General features: G+C 47.4%; 1 protein-coding gene across 18 annotated transcripts in view; it reads left to right on the top strand.

The window, feature by feature from the left end:
- Nucleotides 1-18,701, top strand: part of LOC139228683 (receptor-type tyrosine-protein phosphatase S-like) — a 592,821-nt gene that overhangs the window by 514,375 nt on the left and 59,745 nt on the right. For all 18 annotated transcript variants that reach the window (XM_070859939.1, XM_070859924.1, XM_070859930.1 and 15 more), the window contains 2 exons: nucleotides 234-409; nucleotides 9,514-9,633. In XM_070859939.1, the coding sequence (XP_070716040.1) occupies nucleotides 234-409; nucleotides 9,514-9,633 (296 nt within the window). The remainder of the gene's footprint in view (nucleotides 1-233; nucleotides 410-9,513; nucleotides 9,634-18,701) is intronic.

Consider the following 18,701-nt stretch of genomic DNA (forward strand, 5'->3'; position numbering starts at 1 on the left):
CACCCGCCCCATTGGAATAGCCAAAGAGATTTGTGTTTGGTTGTGTCTTTGTTTAATAATACCGTTTAGAGATTTCTGTACGCCTGGCTGAAACCCTGGACTGCGGTGACCCTCGATGGGAGCCCAGGTCCGAGGGGAGCAGGGACGATGTGCAGAATGGCGGAATGTTACTCAGCCGTCGCGCGATCCGTTTGATTGTTTTTAACCGCCTTCTTTCCGCTCCTGACTGGCAGGTATCGCAGGCAGCGACTACATTAATGCAAACTACATTGACGGTTACCGAAAGCAGAATGCCTACATCGCCACACAGGGGCCGCTCCCGGAGACGTTCGGGGACTTCTGGAGGATGGTGTGGGAGCAGAGGAGTGCAACCATCGTCATGATGACCAAATTAGAGGAGAAATCTCGGGTAGGAGTAGATTTTCTTTTTGCTCATGGCACAAATTTACGTTTTGAAAAATGTAAGAGACATTAGAGATGATTAAAGAAAGACTTGCATTTCTATGGCGCCTTCATGATCCCAGGATGTCACAAAGTGCTTTACAGTCAATGAAGTACTTCTGAAGTGTAGTCACTGTTGTAACGAGGCAGCCAAAAGGCAAATCGTGTCAGCGAACCTGATTGAGTCCTTTGATGAAGTAACAGAGAGGGTTGATGAAGGTAGTGCAGGAGATGTATATATGGACTTTCAAAAGACATTTGATATAGTACCACATAACAGACATTCAGAAAATAGAAGCACATGGTGTTAAAGGGACCCAGTGGGAACTTGGGTACAAATTTGGCTGAGGGATAGGAGGCAGAGTAGTGGTGAACAGATGTTTTTCTGAACAGAGGGAAGTGTGCAGGGATCTGTATTAGGACCATTGCTTTTCTAGCTATTAAGGAGTACAATTTTGAAGTTTGTAGATGATAAAAAGCTTGGCAACGTAGTAAATAATGTGCGTGATAGTAGCAGACTTCAGGAGGATATAGAGAGACTGGTGAAATGGGCAAGCACATGGCAGATGCAGCTTAATGCGGATAAATGTGAAGTGAGGCACTTTGGGAGAAGCAACATGGAGAGGCAGTATAATCTATATGTTACTATTTTGAGGGGGGTGCAAGGGCAGAGGGACCTGGGGGTGCACATTCACAAATCTTTGGCTTTGTAAATAGGGGCATTGAATACAAAAACAAGGGGCTAGAACCTGCGCTTTTTTTGCATGCTTAACGCCCACTTAACATCCATTTTACCGCTGAAATGACGTATAACGCCCATTTATCGCCCATTTTGGCACAAAATGGAAACTGATGCGCTTTTTTAGATTTATCAGCGAGCGTTATTTTTCCAATGAGCTTAACGCCGAGAAAAATATTACTACCCACCCACTTTTTTGGGCGGAATCAGCAGAAAGTGCGAAATCAACGCCCATAATATTGCTGCATGGAATTAACGCCGAGATTCAATATGAACACCCGCCCACTGTTTTTTGTCATAAAGAACATATTTGCCCAAACTAGCGACCATGGAGATTGCCCATCGCACACCTCGCACACATATCGGCCACAATATCGCTCGCTCAAAGAACCGCCCACAAAAAGTGGAACTAACCAGAACGAACGCCAGCGGTGTGGCTGGCATTTGTTAAATCCCACTCTTATGCGAGGAGCTGATATCTGAAAGATTTGCCTGAAAGAGCGCTGATGTGAGTGACAACGCTGACAAACTGCTATGTGTGTGTGCAGCTCAGACATCAATGGTGCCCATCATCTTGGTGCCAGTTAACGTTTATGTTCATTGATGTTAAGTTGTATTTAACCCTTTCATGGTAAGGAATCACCAGTGTGTAATGGTCCAGCTGTCTGAGACAATACGCAACAAGGTTATGTTCAGTAACAAAAGTTTAATACCAACATTGGTCTGAAATCATAAGTATCACAGCCAATAACACCCAACCCCCACCCACACCCCACTTTTTCCACCATTGAAATAAATCACATGTTCAACATGTCCACCAACACAAAATACAAAGGCAAAGCAGGAGAGTGGTCCCCAGCCCTCATACATTGCAACAAATTGCATACACCCAGATGGAGATATAACACAGCCATCACCTGCACACACCGCTTTCCTTCCCCCCTCTCCTTCTCCCCATCTCTACCCCTTCCCCTCCTCGCTCCACGGCGCCTGGCCGAGGAGCTCCTCAGGCGGTGCCTCATTGGGGGGGGATGAAGGCAGATACGGTGGGGGATGCCGAGGGGTCCTTGTTCTCATCTGTCATTCGCAGTGGTGGTGCGGAGCCTAGGGGAGGAGTGCCGCACTCGGGGACCACTGGGAGGCCTGTGCCAGCAGTGTTCCTGGCTATCGCATCCAGGGACTCCGCCATGCGTGGAATGTAATCGGTCATGGTGGCCAGGTATTGGGATATGCCCCCCAATGCTTCGATGAGCTGGTCACCAATGTCTACAGTCCTCCTGGACAACTGTACCATCTCCCCGCTGTCATGTCACGCTCGTGAAACAGACCTGCCGCTTCCACAAGGCCTCCGTGGGGTCGGCGCCGTCCAGGGGACAAATGGGGTGCCCTGTGGAGAGGTGCTTGGGGCCAGTACCTCCAGAGTGGAGGCGGGAATGACCAGAGGACCACTAGATGGCCTTGGGGTGGAATGGCTTCTGGAGCATGGCGATGCAGGTTCTTCGAAGTCCGCGCTCTCATCCATCGAGAACAGACCCAGCGGATTGACGGACGACAATCGGAGCTCCTCAGCACCAGATGTAGTAGGATCGTCCGCCGACTCCTGCCCCATGCCCCCACCTTCTGGCCTCTGCGGCCTTGCCTGGGGCCACGCTGCTGGCTTAGAGGAGAAGCGGGTACTAGAGTGACAAGGTGAGTCCAGCACTACACGCAGCATATGCACGACAAAAGCACCACCGTCTCAAAATCATTGCAGACATCACATTTCATGACCATCAACACATTGTACATTGCAATGATTTTCATTCGGCCAGCATTATTTTTATGACACTTTTAGAAATCATCTATCATATATGATTGTTGGTGTGGCATCTATAGACTTTACATCAACTAATGGTGTGAGCTTTACTCACGTGGCATCACTTCAGGGTCTGCAGATGCATCCGTGGCTGTCTGGGGGTTCTTCCCCACGAGTGCGAGCACTCACTCCTTCGTCTCTGTGATGGCGCTGGGGACTGGTGGCCCCCCACCCGTTCGCCTCTGCACGGACCTCATCGTCGATAGCTTCTTCTGTAAAAGGTGACAGGACGATATGACATGAGACCATTGCGTGATATCATTGCTAGGTACTGTCACAGACACTGATACAACACATAACCGACAGATGTAATCATGAGTATTATGATTATTATCATTCTTTACCTAAAGACGTACACCGTGACCGCAGGCTTTGAGTAAAACATTCCCGGTAAAGGTGCAAGACCTCACATCTGGTGATAGTCACTCATGACTGTTACAAATCAAATTATATGAATATATAAGTACATGTAAATCAATGTAATACTTACTCTTGCGGATCCCACAAGATCGTTCCATCATTTGCGGCATTGGTTTCCCTCACGCACCTCGTTGGTCGCCAACGAAACCACCTCTGCTATCTTGGTCCATATCCTCTGGTAGGCCTTTGGGGTGGGCTGCCCACGCCCTTCCTGTGTCAAATCACCCCAGCGTAACTCGACCTCCTGCAGGAGGGAGGAATTTGCCGCGTCCGAGAACCTCCTCGCTCTTTTGCGGCCTCCAATGTGCTCCTCTCCCACCTTACTGCTCTCTCCAGCGTCAGTCTCCACAGCGTGCTGTGATGCCTCCTCCTCTCTGTCCATTATAGGGCAAATTTGGTCAAATATGTGGCTGGTAACAGCTAATTTTTGTTTACCTACTTGCAGGGAAGTTATAAAGTCTCCCTCCTTCCTCCCAAAGCAGCCACACCACACCCAGACACGCCTTCAGTCCCTCTGAGCTCCCTCTCTCTCTGTCTCCTCTTCTGCGCATGTCATGGTGACCCTTGACCTCCTGAATCGCGGGAATCGAGCGTTGCCATGCCGTAGCTAAGGACGGCCACACTTTACGGCAGAAGGTGAAAAAATTAACGCTACCGCCCATTTGATATCGCTCGCGGTATCGGCCATTTTAAAAAATGTAAACTAGGTGTTTTGAGAATGGGTGAGAAGCCAGCGATCTGAAAACCCTTTTTTACGCCGGAAATAATGCCCATTTTTGGGCGATAAGCATAGAAGTGGAGGTTCTAGCCCAAGGAATTCATGCTAAACCATTACAAATCTCTTGGGCCTCTGCTGGAGTATTGTGTACAATTCTGGGCATCAAGGATGCCAAGAGGCTACAGAGGAGATTTACCAGGATGGTACCAGGGATGAGGGAGTTCAGTTATGTGGAGAGATTGGAGAAGCTGGGATTGTTTTCCTTCGAGCAGAGAAGGTTAATCATTGAAGCAATCATAGAAGTTTACGGCACAGAAGGAGGCCATTCGGCCCATCGTGTCCACGTGGCCGAAAAAAAGCCACCCAGCCTAATCCCACTTTCCAGCTCTTGGTCCATAGCCTTCTAGGCTGCAGCACTTCTAAGGGGAGGTCTAATCGAGATAAAAAAAATGATGAGGGGTTTTGATAGAGCAAATAGGGAGAAACAATTTCCTCTGGCAAGTGGGTCAGTAACCAGAGCTCAAAAATTTAAAATAATCGGCAAAAGAATTAGAGGGGAAATAAGGAGATATTTCTTCCCATAGAGGGTTGATATGATTTGGAACGCATCACCTGAAAGGCTGGTGGAACTTTTAAAAGGCAATTAGACATGTACTTGAAGAGGACTAATCTGCAGAGTTATGGAGAAAATGCTGGGGAGTGGGACTAAATCAGACAGCACTTTCAAAGACAATTAGCGTGACGGGCCAAATGCTTCTATGCTGTAAGATTCAATTATTAGCGCACAGATAATTCCCACAAATAGTAATGTGATAATCTGTTTTTAGTGATACTGATTGAGGGATAAACATTGGCCAGGATACTGGGGAGAATTCCCCTGCTCTTCTTCAAAATAGTGCTATGGGATCCTTTAGGTCAATCTGAGAAGGCAGATGGGGCCTCGGTTTAATGTTCTCCTCTCCTTCAAATCTGCTGTCATCACCCCTCTCCTCAAAAAACCAACCCTAGACCCCACTTTGCTTGCTCGCTATCGCCCCATCTCCAACCTCCCTTTCCTGTCCAAAGTACTTGAACGTGTTGTCGCCTTCCAAATCCATGAATTCAATGTTTGAATCCCTTCAATCTGGTTTCCGCCCCTGCCACAGTACCAAAACGGCTTGCATCAAAGTCACAAATGACATCCTTTGTGACTGTGACAAAGGTAAACTATCCCTCCTCGTCCTTCTGGACCTGTCTGCAGCCTTTGACACTAATGACCACTCCATCCTCCTCCAATGCCTCTGGGTGGGACTGCACTCGCCTGGTTCCATTCTTATATATTTAATTGTAGCCAGAAAATCTCCAGCAATGACTTCTCTTCCCACTCCCGTATCGTTACATCTGGTGTCCCCCAAGGATCTGTCCTTGCTCCCCTCTTATTTCTCATCTATATGCTGCCCCTTGACGTTATCATCCGAAAACACGGAGTCTGTTTCCACTTGTACACAGATGACACCCAGTTCTACCTCTCCACCACTTCTGTCGACCCCAGCTTGGTATCTAAATTGTCAGATTGCTTGTCCGACATCCAGTACTGGATGAGCAGAAATTTTCTCCAGTGAAATATTCGGGAAGACCGAAGCCATTATCTTTGGTCCCTGCCACAAACTGCGTTCCCTAACCACTGACTCCATCCCTCTCCCTAGCATCAATCTGAGGGTGAACAAGACTGTTCGCAACCTAGGTGTCATATTTGACCCTGAAATAAGTTTCCAGCCACATATATGCGGCATAACTAAAACCGCCTTTTTCCACCTCTGTAACATTGCCCGCCTCCGCCCCTGCCTCAGCTCTTCTTCTGCTGAAACCCTCATCCATGCCTTTGTTACCTCTAGACTTGACTACTCCAACTCACACCTGGCTGGCCTCCCACATCCCACACTAAGTAAACTTGAAGTCATCCAAAACTCAGCAGCCCGTGTACTAACCTGCACTGTCGAGATCACCCATCACCCCTGTGCTTTCTGACCTACATTGGCTCCCAGTTAAATAACACTTTGATTTCAAAATTCTCATCCTTGTTTACAAATCACTCTATGGCCTCACCCCTCCCTATCTCTGTAATCTTTTTCAGCCTCACAACCCCACAAGATGTCTGCGCTCCTCAAATTCTGGCCTCTTGAATATCCCTCATTATAACTGCTCAACCATCGGTGGCCGTGCCTTCAGCTGCTTGGACCCTAAGCACTGGAACTCCCTCCCTAAACCTCTCCGCCTCTCTACCTCTCTTTCCTCCTTTAAAATACGTCTTATAACCTACCTCTTTAACCAAACTTTTGGTCATTTGCCTTAATTTCTTCTTTTGCGGCTCGGTGTCAAATGTACCTGTTTTGTCTGTAACACTGCTAAACCGCCTTGGGACGTTTTATTACGTTAAAGGCGCTATGTAAATAACAGTTATTATTATCTGAAAGACGGCACCTCTGACAGTACTGCACTGGAGTAGGTGATTCTGTGCTTCCAGCGGGGAATCCGGAGAATCCGCCCTGACAGGGAGCACAGGGTGGATAGTTGGCTGCATTATTTTAATCCCGATATTCCAACCCACTCTCAGTCCTCCTGTTGACTCATAATAACATAAGAACAAGGAGCAGGAGTCGGCCATACGGCCCCTCGAGCCTGCTGCACCATTCAATAAGATCATGGCTGTTCTTCCACCTCAGCTCCACTTTCCCGCCCGATCCCCACGTCCCTTGATTCCCCTCGAGTCCAAAGGTCTATCTATCTCAGCCTTGAATATGCTCAATATTCACAACCCTCTGAGCGTGGTGCTGGTTCCACGTGTGTGGCAACCTTCCAGCACCTCCTCCAAGAGACCATTCTTCAGTGTGAGCCGAGGCAGTGAGTGTCTCCGGACTCTTTAACTGTGGGGAATATGCCAATCCCGATCTTCTCCTCACACAAGCAAACTAGGCGGCTCCTATCGGATGAGATGTTATACTGAGCTCTGCACTACCTGGTCGACTGGGCATTTAAGATCTCTGTGCCCCGGCCAACATTCGTTCCTCTGTGTACGTCACCAAAAGCAGATGAACCAGTGATATTGGTTGGGGGTGGGGGGGTTGCCGTAGCTGTGCCCCTCACACAGCAGCAGGCACCGCACTGCACAGCAACTAGTTCTGCCTGAAATGCCCAGGATGTTTTGGAGTGATGCACTACAGCACTATATAATTGCAAGTTCTGAAATACACTGTAAATGGAAGCACACCACTCAATCTGCTCTGTGTAGGGCTGATTGCTGTGGATTACAGCACCTGGCCTTAACATAAATAAGGCTTCAATCGACTGACTTGCCAAGGTACTGTGCATTGCGTCAACAGCTACAGTCTGGCGATAGGGACCCTGCCTGTAGCAATAGCGCCCTCTTCCCATTGATGGCTGAACATGCAGCCTCATTACGACCCGGGGCCGTGAGCTGCTCTGCTCAGTGTAAAGTGCAGGCGACCAGTCTGTGTTTTTCGATTGAGCCAGTGTGCCCCCAGTGCGGATGCCATGTCCAGTGTAAATGTGATAGGAGCCGCTTAGTTTGCTGCTGAAACAATTCCACAATGTGATGTCGCTGCCTGTGTCCCTCTGAAGCAGCCCTGTAATATCGGGTCACAAACAAAAACAAGGCGCTGGAAATACGCAGCAGGGCTGTCAGTGCCTGGAAGAGGAAAGACAACTTAACATTTCATGTCAGGTGCAGGGTCTCGCCTCGAAAGGTTAATCTGTCTTTTCTCCTCACAGATATTGATGCGTCCGTTGTGTGTTTCCAACATGTTCTGTCTTCAGTTCTGGTTTCCAGCACTTGTCAGATTTTCTTTTACCTTTATTGAATCCTGAGTTAGGTACGGGTGGGAAAGGCCAGCCAGCCATTTTGTAGCTCACCGTCAGAAAGGGGCCTTACGTCTGCCCTGCACGGGAACCAACTGTGGACCCTTCCTCGGGCCGATCCAGAAGTCTGGTCCACGTCAGTCAGAAGGTTGTGGGTTCAGGTTCCACTCCAGAGACTTCAGCACACAAACCTCTGCTGACACTCCAGTGTAGTGCTGAAGGGATGCTACACTGTCGGAGGTGCCATCTTATGGATGAGCCGTTAAACTGAGGTCCCGTGTGCTCTCTCCGGTCGATGTAAAAGATCCCATGGCACTATTTCGAAGAAAAGCAGGTCAGTTATCCTCGATGCCCTGGCCAATATTTATCTCTCAATCCACATCACTAAAAACAGATTATCAGGTCATTATCGCATTGTGGGAGCTTGCTGTGTGCAAATTGGCTGCTGCGTTTCCCACATTACAACAGTGAGTACATTTCAAAAGTACTTCATTAGCTGTAAAGCATTTTGAGATGTCAGGTGCTATATAAATGCAAGTCTTTCTGACACATATTACTGTGAAAAAAAATCTTCCTAATTTTAATCCTAACTTTGCCTTTTAGCAGTTTGAATGTGTACATTTTTATCCTATAATCATAGTTTAACTTCACATCTGTCCTATGTTACACTACCTTATCTAATATAATTCTGTACCACTGACTGTGCTGCAGATTCCTGAGTGTACTGGCACTGATACCACCCTGTGTACCCACTGTGTCTGCACTGGTACCGATGCACTGTGTAAAATCGGCTCTCTGCCCGTGTCATTCTCTGCTGAAACCCTCATCCATGCTTTTCTCTCCTCCAGACTTGACTATTCCAGTGCTTTCCTGGCCGGCCTCCATTCTCCATTAAACTTTAACTTCAGCTCTTGCAAAACTCTGCGAGTATCCTAACTCGCACCAAGTTTCACTGACGCAGCATGCCTGTGCTCGCTGACCTACATTGGATCCTGGTCCACCAACCCCTCAAATTTAAAATTCTCATTCTGTTGTTCCAAAGCCTTCAAGGTCTCGCCTGCCCCTATCGCTATAACCTCCTCCAGCTCTACAACCCTCTGAGAACTCTGGATCCCTCCAACTCTTGTTGCTGTGGTGTGTTCCCACATTCTCTGTATCAGTACCTATATACACTGCTTGCTCCCAGTGTGTCTGTGCAGATATCTGTAACCACTGCCTGTATCTAGCGTCTCCATACAGATACCTATACCCACTGCCTGTACCCAGTGTCTCTGTACAGGAATCTATGCCCACTGCCACGATCCTCCTCCAACACCTTTCCTCCATTGTCCAGCTGGGTGGGATGACCCTGGTCTGGTTCCATCCCTACCTATCCAGTCATTTTTACTGCGTTATTGTTGTTGCCTGTACCTAGTGTCTCCGCAGGCATTGGGACCCGTCGTCTATGATCCCTCTACTTACTTTTGTCATGTGTTCTTGTGGCAGGTGAAGTGTGACCAGTACTGGCCCGGCCGAGGAACAGAGACCTTTGGAATGATACAGGTGACTCTGCTGGACACCATCGAGTTGGCCACCTTCTGTGTTCGAAATTTCTGTCTTCACAAGGTAACTAACTTCTCAAATTCATGTAACGCATTCCAGACCGGCAATGAGTGGTTGTGAATCGAGACTGGGAAAAAGTACAAGACTGCGATAAAATGAGAAGGTTAAAGGTCGGGAGAGGTATCGAAATTATTCAATTGTATTGTTAGATAAGACAAACCCAGAAACTGAGGTAGGCCTGGAGGTCAAGAGGAGATAAATGTAAATTAATTTTGAAGAGGTTCGAGAAAACGTGCCTTTACTCACATTACGTTGAACGTTTGCAGTGCTGTACCGGGTAATGAAATAGAATCAAAGACATTGGGGGAAGTTCAAAATACAATCGAACAGAAGGCTGAGCGAGTTAAATCCACATCCCCATTACTTTGCAAGCATCTCAAGTTGCTGAAAACAACGTATCTTGGCGTTCCGATTTAGGATGTATCCACCAATAAGGTAATACAGGTGGATCTCTGTGGTGACCAAACTAGAGATTAATGATGTTTTACAGGTCTGATTAAACACTCTGGAGCTCAGTGTGTTAAGCGAGGTTACATAGCGGGACTGTCCAGAGCAATCTTCAGTGTTCATCTCATACTCAGATACCGGCTTCTTCATCAACCATACATAGCCTGTTCCACACTGAAATACCAACTCCACCTGACCAGTGCCGGAACAGAGAATTTTCCGAACCACAGGAGGTCACGCCTAGCCTCGGCTTACCAGTACCTGTAGACAGCGCCCGGGCTCCTGAATGCCTCTGCCACACTCCGGCTCAGGCTGCGAAACTCGGGCCTCACTCTCCGCAGCAATGATCACTGAGAGCCAGTCAGCGCGGGAAACCGGGACGCCACCCAAAGCGGCAGTTGAGCACTGATCACTGAGAGCCAGGAAGCACGGGAAACCAATGCCAAAGCCGAAGCACGGATGTTTCCAGACCAGAGATTCCCAGACCAGAGAGGTCCAACCTGTATTGCTAAGAACAACCCTTTCCAAACCTCCGAGCCCATGGAATCTGAAACGGAAAGAAACGTCTAGTAAGAAATATGACAGAAAATAGAACTGAGATGCCTTGGCTTTGTGTGGGCTAGTTTTCCAGGGCTTGCCGACCTCGGCCTGGGAATTAGAGTAACGGTGGGACAATCGTCAATGGACCAAGTGGCTTTTTCCTGCCCATAACCTTTTCTTGTGCTCTTGTCATGTGTCAGGATGGTGAGAGAGGCTGCACTTTTTGTTTGGGTTCAAGCCAAGAATGTGATTGTGTTGTGACACATCATCATCAAAATTAGAAATCAGTCCAAAGAGGCACAGCCCGGCCAAAATGGAAAACACCGCATTTGGTTTGGATTCTTAATCCTTCACCACCACATTCTCCTTAGCGGCAGAACTTCTTTCCAGGCAATCTGTGTTAGAGATGTTGGTTGAGAGAAAAATGTTGGCCAGTACGCTGGAGAAGTCCCCAGCTCTACTTCCAATAGTGCCACGGAATCTTTTACATTCACCTGAGAGGGCAGACATGGCCTTGGTGTAACAGCTTGCCCGAAAGAGAGTGCAACATTGCTTCAGTATGGCACTGAAGTGTCAGCCAATGACCTTCAGGGCAAAGGACTACCAATGAGCCAAGCCCGAGACTATAGTAGACAAAGAAACTGATAACAAATTCAAGTAAATATGGTCTTGCTAACTTCTGCAATGGGGAAGGTTTAAGCCCAATTGCAGCAAGTAAGCAGGTTGAGAGCAGCAAGCTGTGTGTTGGTGAAGGAGCTGGTATCTGAGAGTGAGAAAGGATCTCTCTTGGTGATGGAGAAGTTGGTATTTCAGAGTAAGAGAGGCTGTGTATGGTTGATGGAGGAGCAGGCATATCAGAGTGGAACACACTGTGTATGGCTGATGGAGGAGTTGGTATTTCAGTGTGGAACAGGCTATGTATGGTTGATGAAGAAGCCGGTATCTGAGTATGAGATGAACACTGAAGATTGCTCTGGACAGTGACAGTCCCGCCATGTAACCTCGCTTAACACACTGAGCTCCAGAGTGTTTAATCAGATCTGTAAAACATCATTAATCTCTAGTTTGGTCACCACAGAGATCCACTTAATTACCAGCAACCATGGGGATTCTGGCACATAACAACCTACAGATGGGGAATGTGAATCATTTCAGGAAGGCTTTTAGGAAGCTAAGGAAAAATATGCTTCAAATATCATGTTCAAGCACACATTTATAATGTATATAGTGTCAACTATGGCTCAGTGGATAGCACACTCGCCTCTGAGTCACAAAGTTGTGGGTTCAAGTCCCACTCTAGGAACTTGGGCACAAAAATCTAAGCTGACACCCCAGTGCAGTGCTGAGGGAGGGCTGCACTGACGGAGGTGCCATCTTTAGGATGAAATGTTAAACCGAGGCCCTGTCTACCCTCTCAGGTGGACGTAAAAGATCCCATGGCACTATTTCGAAGAAGAGCAGGGGAGTTATCCCGGTGTCCTGGCCAATATTTATCCCTCAATCAACATAACAAAAACAGATTATCTGGTCATTATCACATTGCTGTTTGTGGAAGCTTGCTGTGCGCAAATTGGCTGCTGCATTTCCCACAATACAACAGTGACTACACTCCAAAAGTACTTCATTTGTTGTAAAGCGCTTTGAGACGTCCGCTGGTGGTGAAAGGCGTTATATAAAAATAAGTCCTTTTCTTTTATTAATAAGGGTTATTCACGGGGGAGGGTGAGGGGTGGGGACATTCAAGTAGGCCTCTGCTTAAGTGATTTTATCTCCCGTTAAGGTGGCACTTTTGCCTCTTGCTTTTATCTTGTTTTTATGTGTTCATCAAGATGTTACTGCTGGGAACATCTTTCCTTCACGTAGCACCAGATTGGATACGCGGTAAACTCCCTCTGAACAACCTCACTGTCGAGTAACCCTGACCTCAGGAATCCAGCTCTTGCTGCCCCAGCGTGACATGTCCATTTCCTGCACCAGCCATTCTATGTCCTATATCATAGAATCATAGAAATTTACAGCACGGAAGGAGGCCATTTCGGCCCATCGTGTCCGCGCCGGCCGACCAAGAGCTATCCAGCCTAATCCCACTTTCCAGCTCTTGGTCCGCAGCCCTGTAGGTTACAGCACTTTAAGTGCACGTCCAAATACTTGCTGTCTCAACCACCTTTCAGGCAGTTTATAAGTGAGATTGTCAGCAAAATGCTTACTGCAGTCTTCAATCTTCTAAAATCCAAGCGTGGTATGCCTGTCTTTTATAATCTTGATGGCGTGAGGCCTTTACATTGGTTTCTCAATTAATAAAGGACCCTGAATAATGTTATGACCACTGGACACTCGTTGACTAAGCTAGCCATCTCATGCTGGACCTTCCAGCAGTGAGAGACAGCAGGCATCCATCCCATCAACCCAGCACTGAGAGAGAGCAGACATTCATCCCATCAACCTGAGCTGAACTTAAGCTACTTTTAAGTATCCCAGATTATTTGGTGCGGCACATCATTGAATGTATAGCTGCAGCAGTGGCAGATGTGATAGACGCAGCACGGTATGGAGAATGGCACAGTGCAATAAGCCTGATTTGATCTGTTGCCCAACTTGCTTTTGTTCCATCAAGAAACCTAAGTAAAGGAACAAGACCCCATAGTTCATGGCACCACCAAGCTGGAGGAGATGGAATCAATCAAGTGCTAAATTCTAGGTGACACCAGCATTGAGCTTTATCATGTAGATCATAGGGGAGACTGTGGAATGCATGGAGTTCTACATTTTTGAGGCTGTGGAAAAGATTGAGGCTGAGACTGTGATGACTCGTGATTTCAAAAGGGTGAGAATGGATTAGTGCAGAAAAATGAATAGGATGGTGTAATGTAATGTATGCACCTGAGAGTATGCTCACAGGTTTGTAGAGTTGTAGAACTGTTGACCGTGCCTTTCAGTTCTGCGCGGAGGGATTTCCTGTACGGGCTGCTCCTGCACACTCTCCACCTTGCCATCCATGTCTGCCATCCGGACACACCATGGAGCACCATCTTGCCGTCCAGAGGAGGCGGGGGTCCCCAATGGAGTGCACTCTATTTATCGGGGACTTGGCCTGGAGGGTGGTGCACGGAGCAGTCCCGTGCAATAAATTTTAAAGTCGGTTCACAGGCTCCCAGGCCGCCTGCAATTTCTGCGGTCTGGAAGAATCCGTGTTCCATGTTTTTATCGAATGTGTGAGGTTGCAGTCCCTATTCCATTCTTAAACGGGCTGCTCCTCAATTTCTGGTTGCACTTCAGTCCCACACTCCTGATCTTTGGGCACCCAGTGCGGAGGGGAGCAGGCAGGTTGGAAGACCTCCTTGTAGGACTGCTCCTGGGCATGGCCAAGGGGGCCATCAGCCGGTCCAGGCAGCGGGCGGCTGAGGGGGTCATTCAGCCTGACTGCCTGCCTCTCTTCCGCGGTTACATCCGAGCCAGGGTGTCCTTGGAGATGGAGCACACGGTGTCCACCGGTACGCTCGCGGCCTTCCGTGAGAGGTGGGCGCCGGAGGGACGGGAGTGCATCATCACCCCCAGCAACCAAATTTTAATTTAATTTTATATGTTTTAAAGTTTAATTTGTTTTATTGCCGGGTTTTAGTGTCCCCCTCCCCTTTTATAATGGGCACTTGTAAAATTTGTGTTTTTTAGTGCCCTAAAAAAAAACACCAAAAAAAACACCCCAAAAAAGGGCACTTGAAAAGTGTTTGGAGTGTTTCCCCCCCACTCCCCCCCCCCCTTAATCAGGGGGCACTTGAGTTAATTGTTTATTTGTTCTCAACAAAAGAGTTGTAGAGCTGTTGACCATGCCTTTCAGTTCTGCGCGGAGGGATTTCCTGTACGGGCTGCTCTTACACACTCTCCACCTTGCCATCCTCGTCTGCCGTTCGGACACGCCATGGCGCACCATTCTTGCTGTCCGGAGGAGGCGGGGTCCCCAATGGAATGCACTCTACGTGGGAGTCCTCCCTCTATTTATTGGGGACTTGGCCTGGATGGTGGTGCACGGAGCAGTCCCATGCAATAAGTTTTTAAGTCGGTTCACGGGCTCCCAGGCCGCCTGCAATTTCTGCAGTCTGGAAGAGTCCTGGTTCCATGTTTTTATGGAGTGTGCGAGGTTGCAGCCCCTATTCCATTATTTGAAGGGGCTGCTCCTCAAATTCTGGTTGCACTTCAGTCCCACACTCCTGATCTTTGGGCACCCTGTGTGGAGGGGAGCGGGTAGGTCCGAGGGCCTCCTCGTAGGACTGCTCCTGGGCATGGCCAAGGGGGCCATCAGCTGGTCCAGGCAGCGGGCAGTCGAGGGGGTCGTTCAGCCCAACTGCCTGCCTCTCTTCCGCGGTTACATCCGAGCCAGGGTGTCCCTGGAGATGGAGCACGCGGTGTCCACCGGTACGCTCGCGGCCTTCCGCGAGAGGTGGGTGTCGGAGGGACTAGAGTGCATCATCACCCCCAGCAACCAAATTTTAATTTGATGTTTTTTGTCTATAAAGTTTAATTTGTTTATTGTGTCGGTTTTAGTGCCCCCCCCCCCCTTTTAGCCAGGGGGTACTTGTATAATTTGTGTTTTCGGTGCCCTCAAAAAAAAAACAAGGGGGCACTTGAAACGTTTTTGGAGTGTGACCCCCCCCCCCCCCGCCCCCTTTTAATCAGGGGGCACTTGTTTAATGTTCACAACTGAAACAGTTATAGAGCTGTTGAGTTGGAAGTGGCTTAGCCAGTCATGTGATGTTCACAAGACTCAATAAAACTCCAGCCAGTTGGGTTCGGGGATCCACGATAGGGCAGGCGGTTGCGAGCCTGGTGGATGAACTGGTAATGTGTAGTGTGATTGTTAAACCTTTGCGAATAAACCAACTAGTTCTTAATAGCAATGTGTTGCTCTGAATTCTTAAGCAAAGAGCCCATGAAGCAAATACATGACAAAAGGTGTATTTGGAGAAATAAAAGAGGAAGATTTAGAGCAGCACTGACCACAGTATTATTGATAAAATAGAGAGAGACGAGAAAGATTGTGACTGAGATAAGATGGTTGATAGCTAGCAGTTAGATCGGAACGGGCTATCAGATGCCGAGCTTTTCTCGTACCATGTTCAAGAGTGCAGGAATGGTATTGGGAGCATCCCAGATATGGGAGCAGTATCCATGTCCTGTGGAGGACTGAGTGGGGCGCTATACTCTGATATCTTGGTCAGCATTGACCCTGGTGCAAGGCAGTGAAAAAGGAACCTTGCTATTGGATTTGAAAACCTTTGTGTAAATTTGTCCCTCACTGTGGCTTGTTCTCTCCAAGGAGGCCAAAGTAAACCGGATTGGGAGGATTGAATACTCCCCATATTCGCCATTTTGAACTGGACAGTCCTTTTTTTGGCATGGGATTTTCACAAATGTCTAAAATGTAAATTGTTCACTAAAGGTCTCATTTTTAAAACAGGAATCTATTGTCCTCCACTTCCATGCCATGTAGTGAGCCAGGGCTAGCTATTAAACTTTCCAATCTATTTTCATCTCCAACAAAGCAAAATCAGAACTCAAAGTCAGGATCCCCACCCTCAGTTTTGTCCCTATGCCAAGTTTTGGGCTTGGAAAAGGCACCGACCCGAATTGTATCTGGTCACATATTCATATTTTTCACGATAATTTTTGCACCCTTCAGCTGCCATGTTGAATTGTGTTTCCAGGTCTACATTATAAAAAGAAATGGCAAGGTGCGGCAGAACATGCAGCAACATTTTATTGTGTCATTACTACCAGACTGTGAAATACGTACAGACATAAATGTAATCACTGGGTCGAGGATCATTGAAAGGACTCATTTCCCCCACCCCTATTTTTGAGGCTGGACCATGCCCCCTCTTTCCTTTTCCATCCACTCCAAATCCTGGAATGGCCCCGATCTCTCTTTGTATATATTATATATTCTTTATATATTTCTACTTGCTGAGTTTTACATTTGATAGTTAAAGGAGGATGAGTGTGAAATATTAGATGAAATAAACATACTGAGAGAGGGGGTATTAAGGTGTTTAGCAGCTTTGAAAGTGGATAAATCCCCAGGCCTGGATGAACCAAGACTCCAGGATGGTATGTTGCCTCCCTGGTGCAAGGGTCAAGGATGTCTCAGAGCGACTGCAGGACATTTGAAAAGGGAGGGTGGACAGCCAGTTGTCGTGGTGCATATAGATACCAACGATATAGGTAAAAAACGGGATGAGGTCCTACAAGACGAATTTAGGGAGCTAGGAGCTAAATTAAAAAGTAGGACCTCAAAAATAGTAATCTCAGGATTGCTACCTGTGCCATGTGCTAGTCAGAGTAGGAATCGCAGGATAGTTCAGATGAATACGTGGCTTGAGGAGTGGTGCAGAACGGAGGGATTCAAATTCCTGGAACATTGCAACCAGTTCTGGGGGAGGTGGGACCAGTACAAACTGGACGGTCTGCACCTGGGCAGGACTGGAACCAATGTCCTAGGAGGAGTGTTTGCTAGTGCTGTTGGGGAGGGGTTAAACTAATGTGGCAGGGGGATGGGAAACTATGCAGGGAGACTGAGGGAAGTAGAATGGGGGAAGAAGCAAAAGATAGAAAGAAGAAAAGTAAAAGTGGAGGGCAGAGAAACCTAAAGCAAAAAGCAAAAAGGGCCACATTACAGCAAAATTCTGAAGGGGAAAAGTGTGTTAGAAAGACGAGCCTGAAGGCTCTGTGCCTCAATGCGAGGAGTATTCGGAATAAGGTGGGCGAATTAACTGCGCAGACAGCAGTTAGCGGATATGATGTAATTGGCATCACGGAGACATGGCTCCAGAATGACCAAGGCTGGGAACTCAACATCCAGGGGTATTCAACATTTAGGAAGGTTAGACAGAAAGGAAAAGGAGGCAGGGTGGCATTGCTGGTTAAAGAGGAAATTCATGCTATAGCAAGGAAGGCAATTAGCTTGGATGATGTGGAATCGGTATGGGTGGAGCTACGGAATACCAAAGGGCAGAAAACACTAGTGGGAGTTGTGTACAGACCACCAAACAGTAGTAGTAAGGTTGGGGACAGCATCAAACAAGAAATAAGGGATGCGTGCAATAAAGGTACAGCAGTTATCATGGGTGACTTTAATCTACATACTGATCGGGCTAACCAAACTGGTAGCAATGCGGTTGAGAAGGATTTCCTGGAGTGTATTAGGGATGGTTTTCTAGACCAATATGTCGAGGAACTAACTAGAGAGCTGGCCATCCTAGACTGAGTGATGTGTAATGAGAAAGGATTAATTAGCAATCTTGTTGTGCGAGGCCCCTTGGGGAAGAGTGACCATAACATGGTAGAATTCTTTATTAAGATGGAGAGTGACACAGTTAATTCAGAAACTAGGGTCCTGAACTTAAGGAAAGGTATGAGGTGTGAATTGGCCAGAATTGACTGGCAAATGATACTTAAAGGGTTGACGGTGGATAGGCAATGGTAAACATTCATCACATGGATGAACCTCAACAACTGTCCATCCCTGTCTGGTGTAAAAATAAAACGGGGAAGGTGGCTTAACCGTGGCGAACAAGGGAAATTAAGGATAGTGTTAAATCCAAGGAAGAGGCATATAAATTGGCCAGAAAAAGCAGCAAACCTGAGGACTGGGAGAAATTTAGAATTCAGCAGAGGAGGACAAAGGGTTTAATTAAGAGGGGGAAAATAGAGTACGAGAGCAAGCTTGCCGGGAACATAAAAACTGACTGCAAAAGCTTTTATAGATATATGAAGAGAAAAAGATTAGTAAAGACAAACGTAAGTCCCTTGCAGTCGGATTCAGGTGAATTTATAATGGGGGACAAAGAAATGGCAGACCAATTGAACAAATACTTTGGTTCTGTCTTCACGAAGGAAGACACAAATAACTTTCCGGAAGTACCAGGGGACCGAGGGTCTAGTGAGAAGAAGGAACTGAAGGATATCCATATTAGGCTGGAAATTGTGTTAGGGAAATTGATGGGATTGAAGGCCGATAAATCCCGGGGGCCTGATAGTCTGCATCCCAGAGTATTTAAGAAAGTGGCCCTAGAAATAGTGGATGCATTGGT

This window comes from Pristiophorus japonicus, chromosome 18, assembly GCF_044704955.1.
Source record: "Pristiophorus japonicus isolate sPriJap1 chromosome 18, sPriJap1.hap1, whole genome shotgun sequence".
Lineage (NCBI taxonomy): Eukaryota > Metazoa > Chordata > Chondrichthyes > Pristiophoridae > Pristiophorus > Pristiophorus japonicus.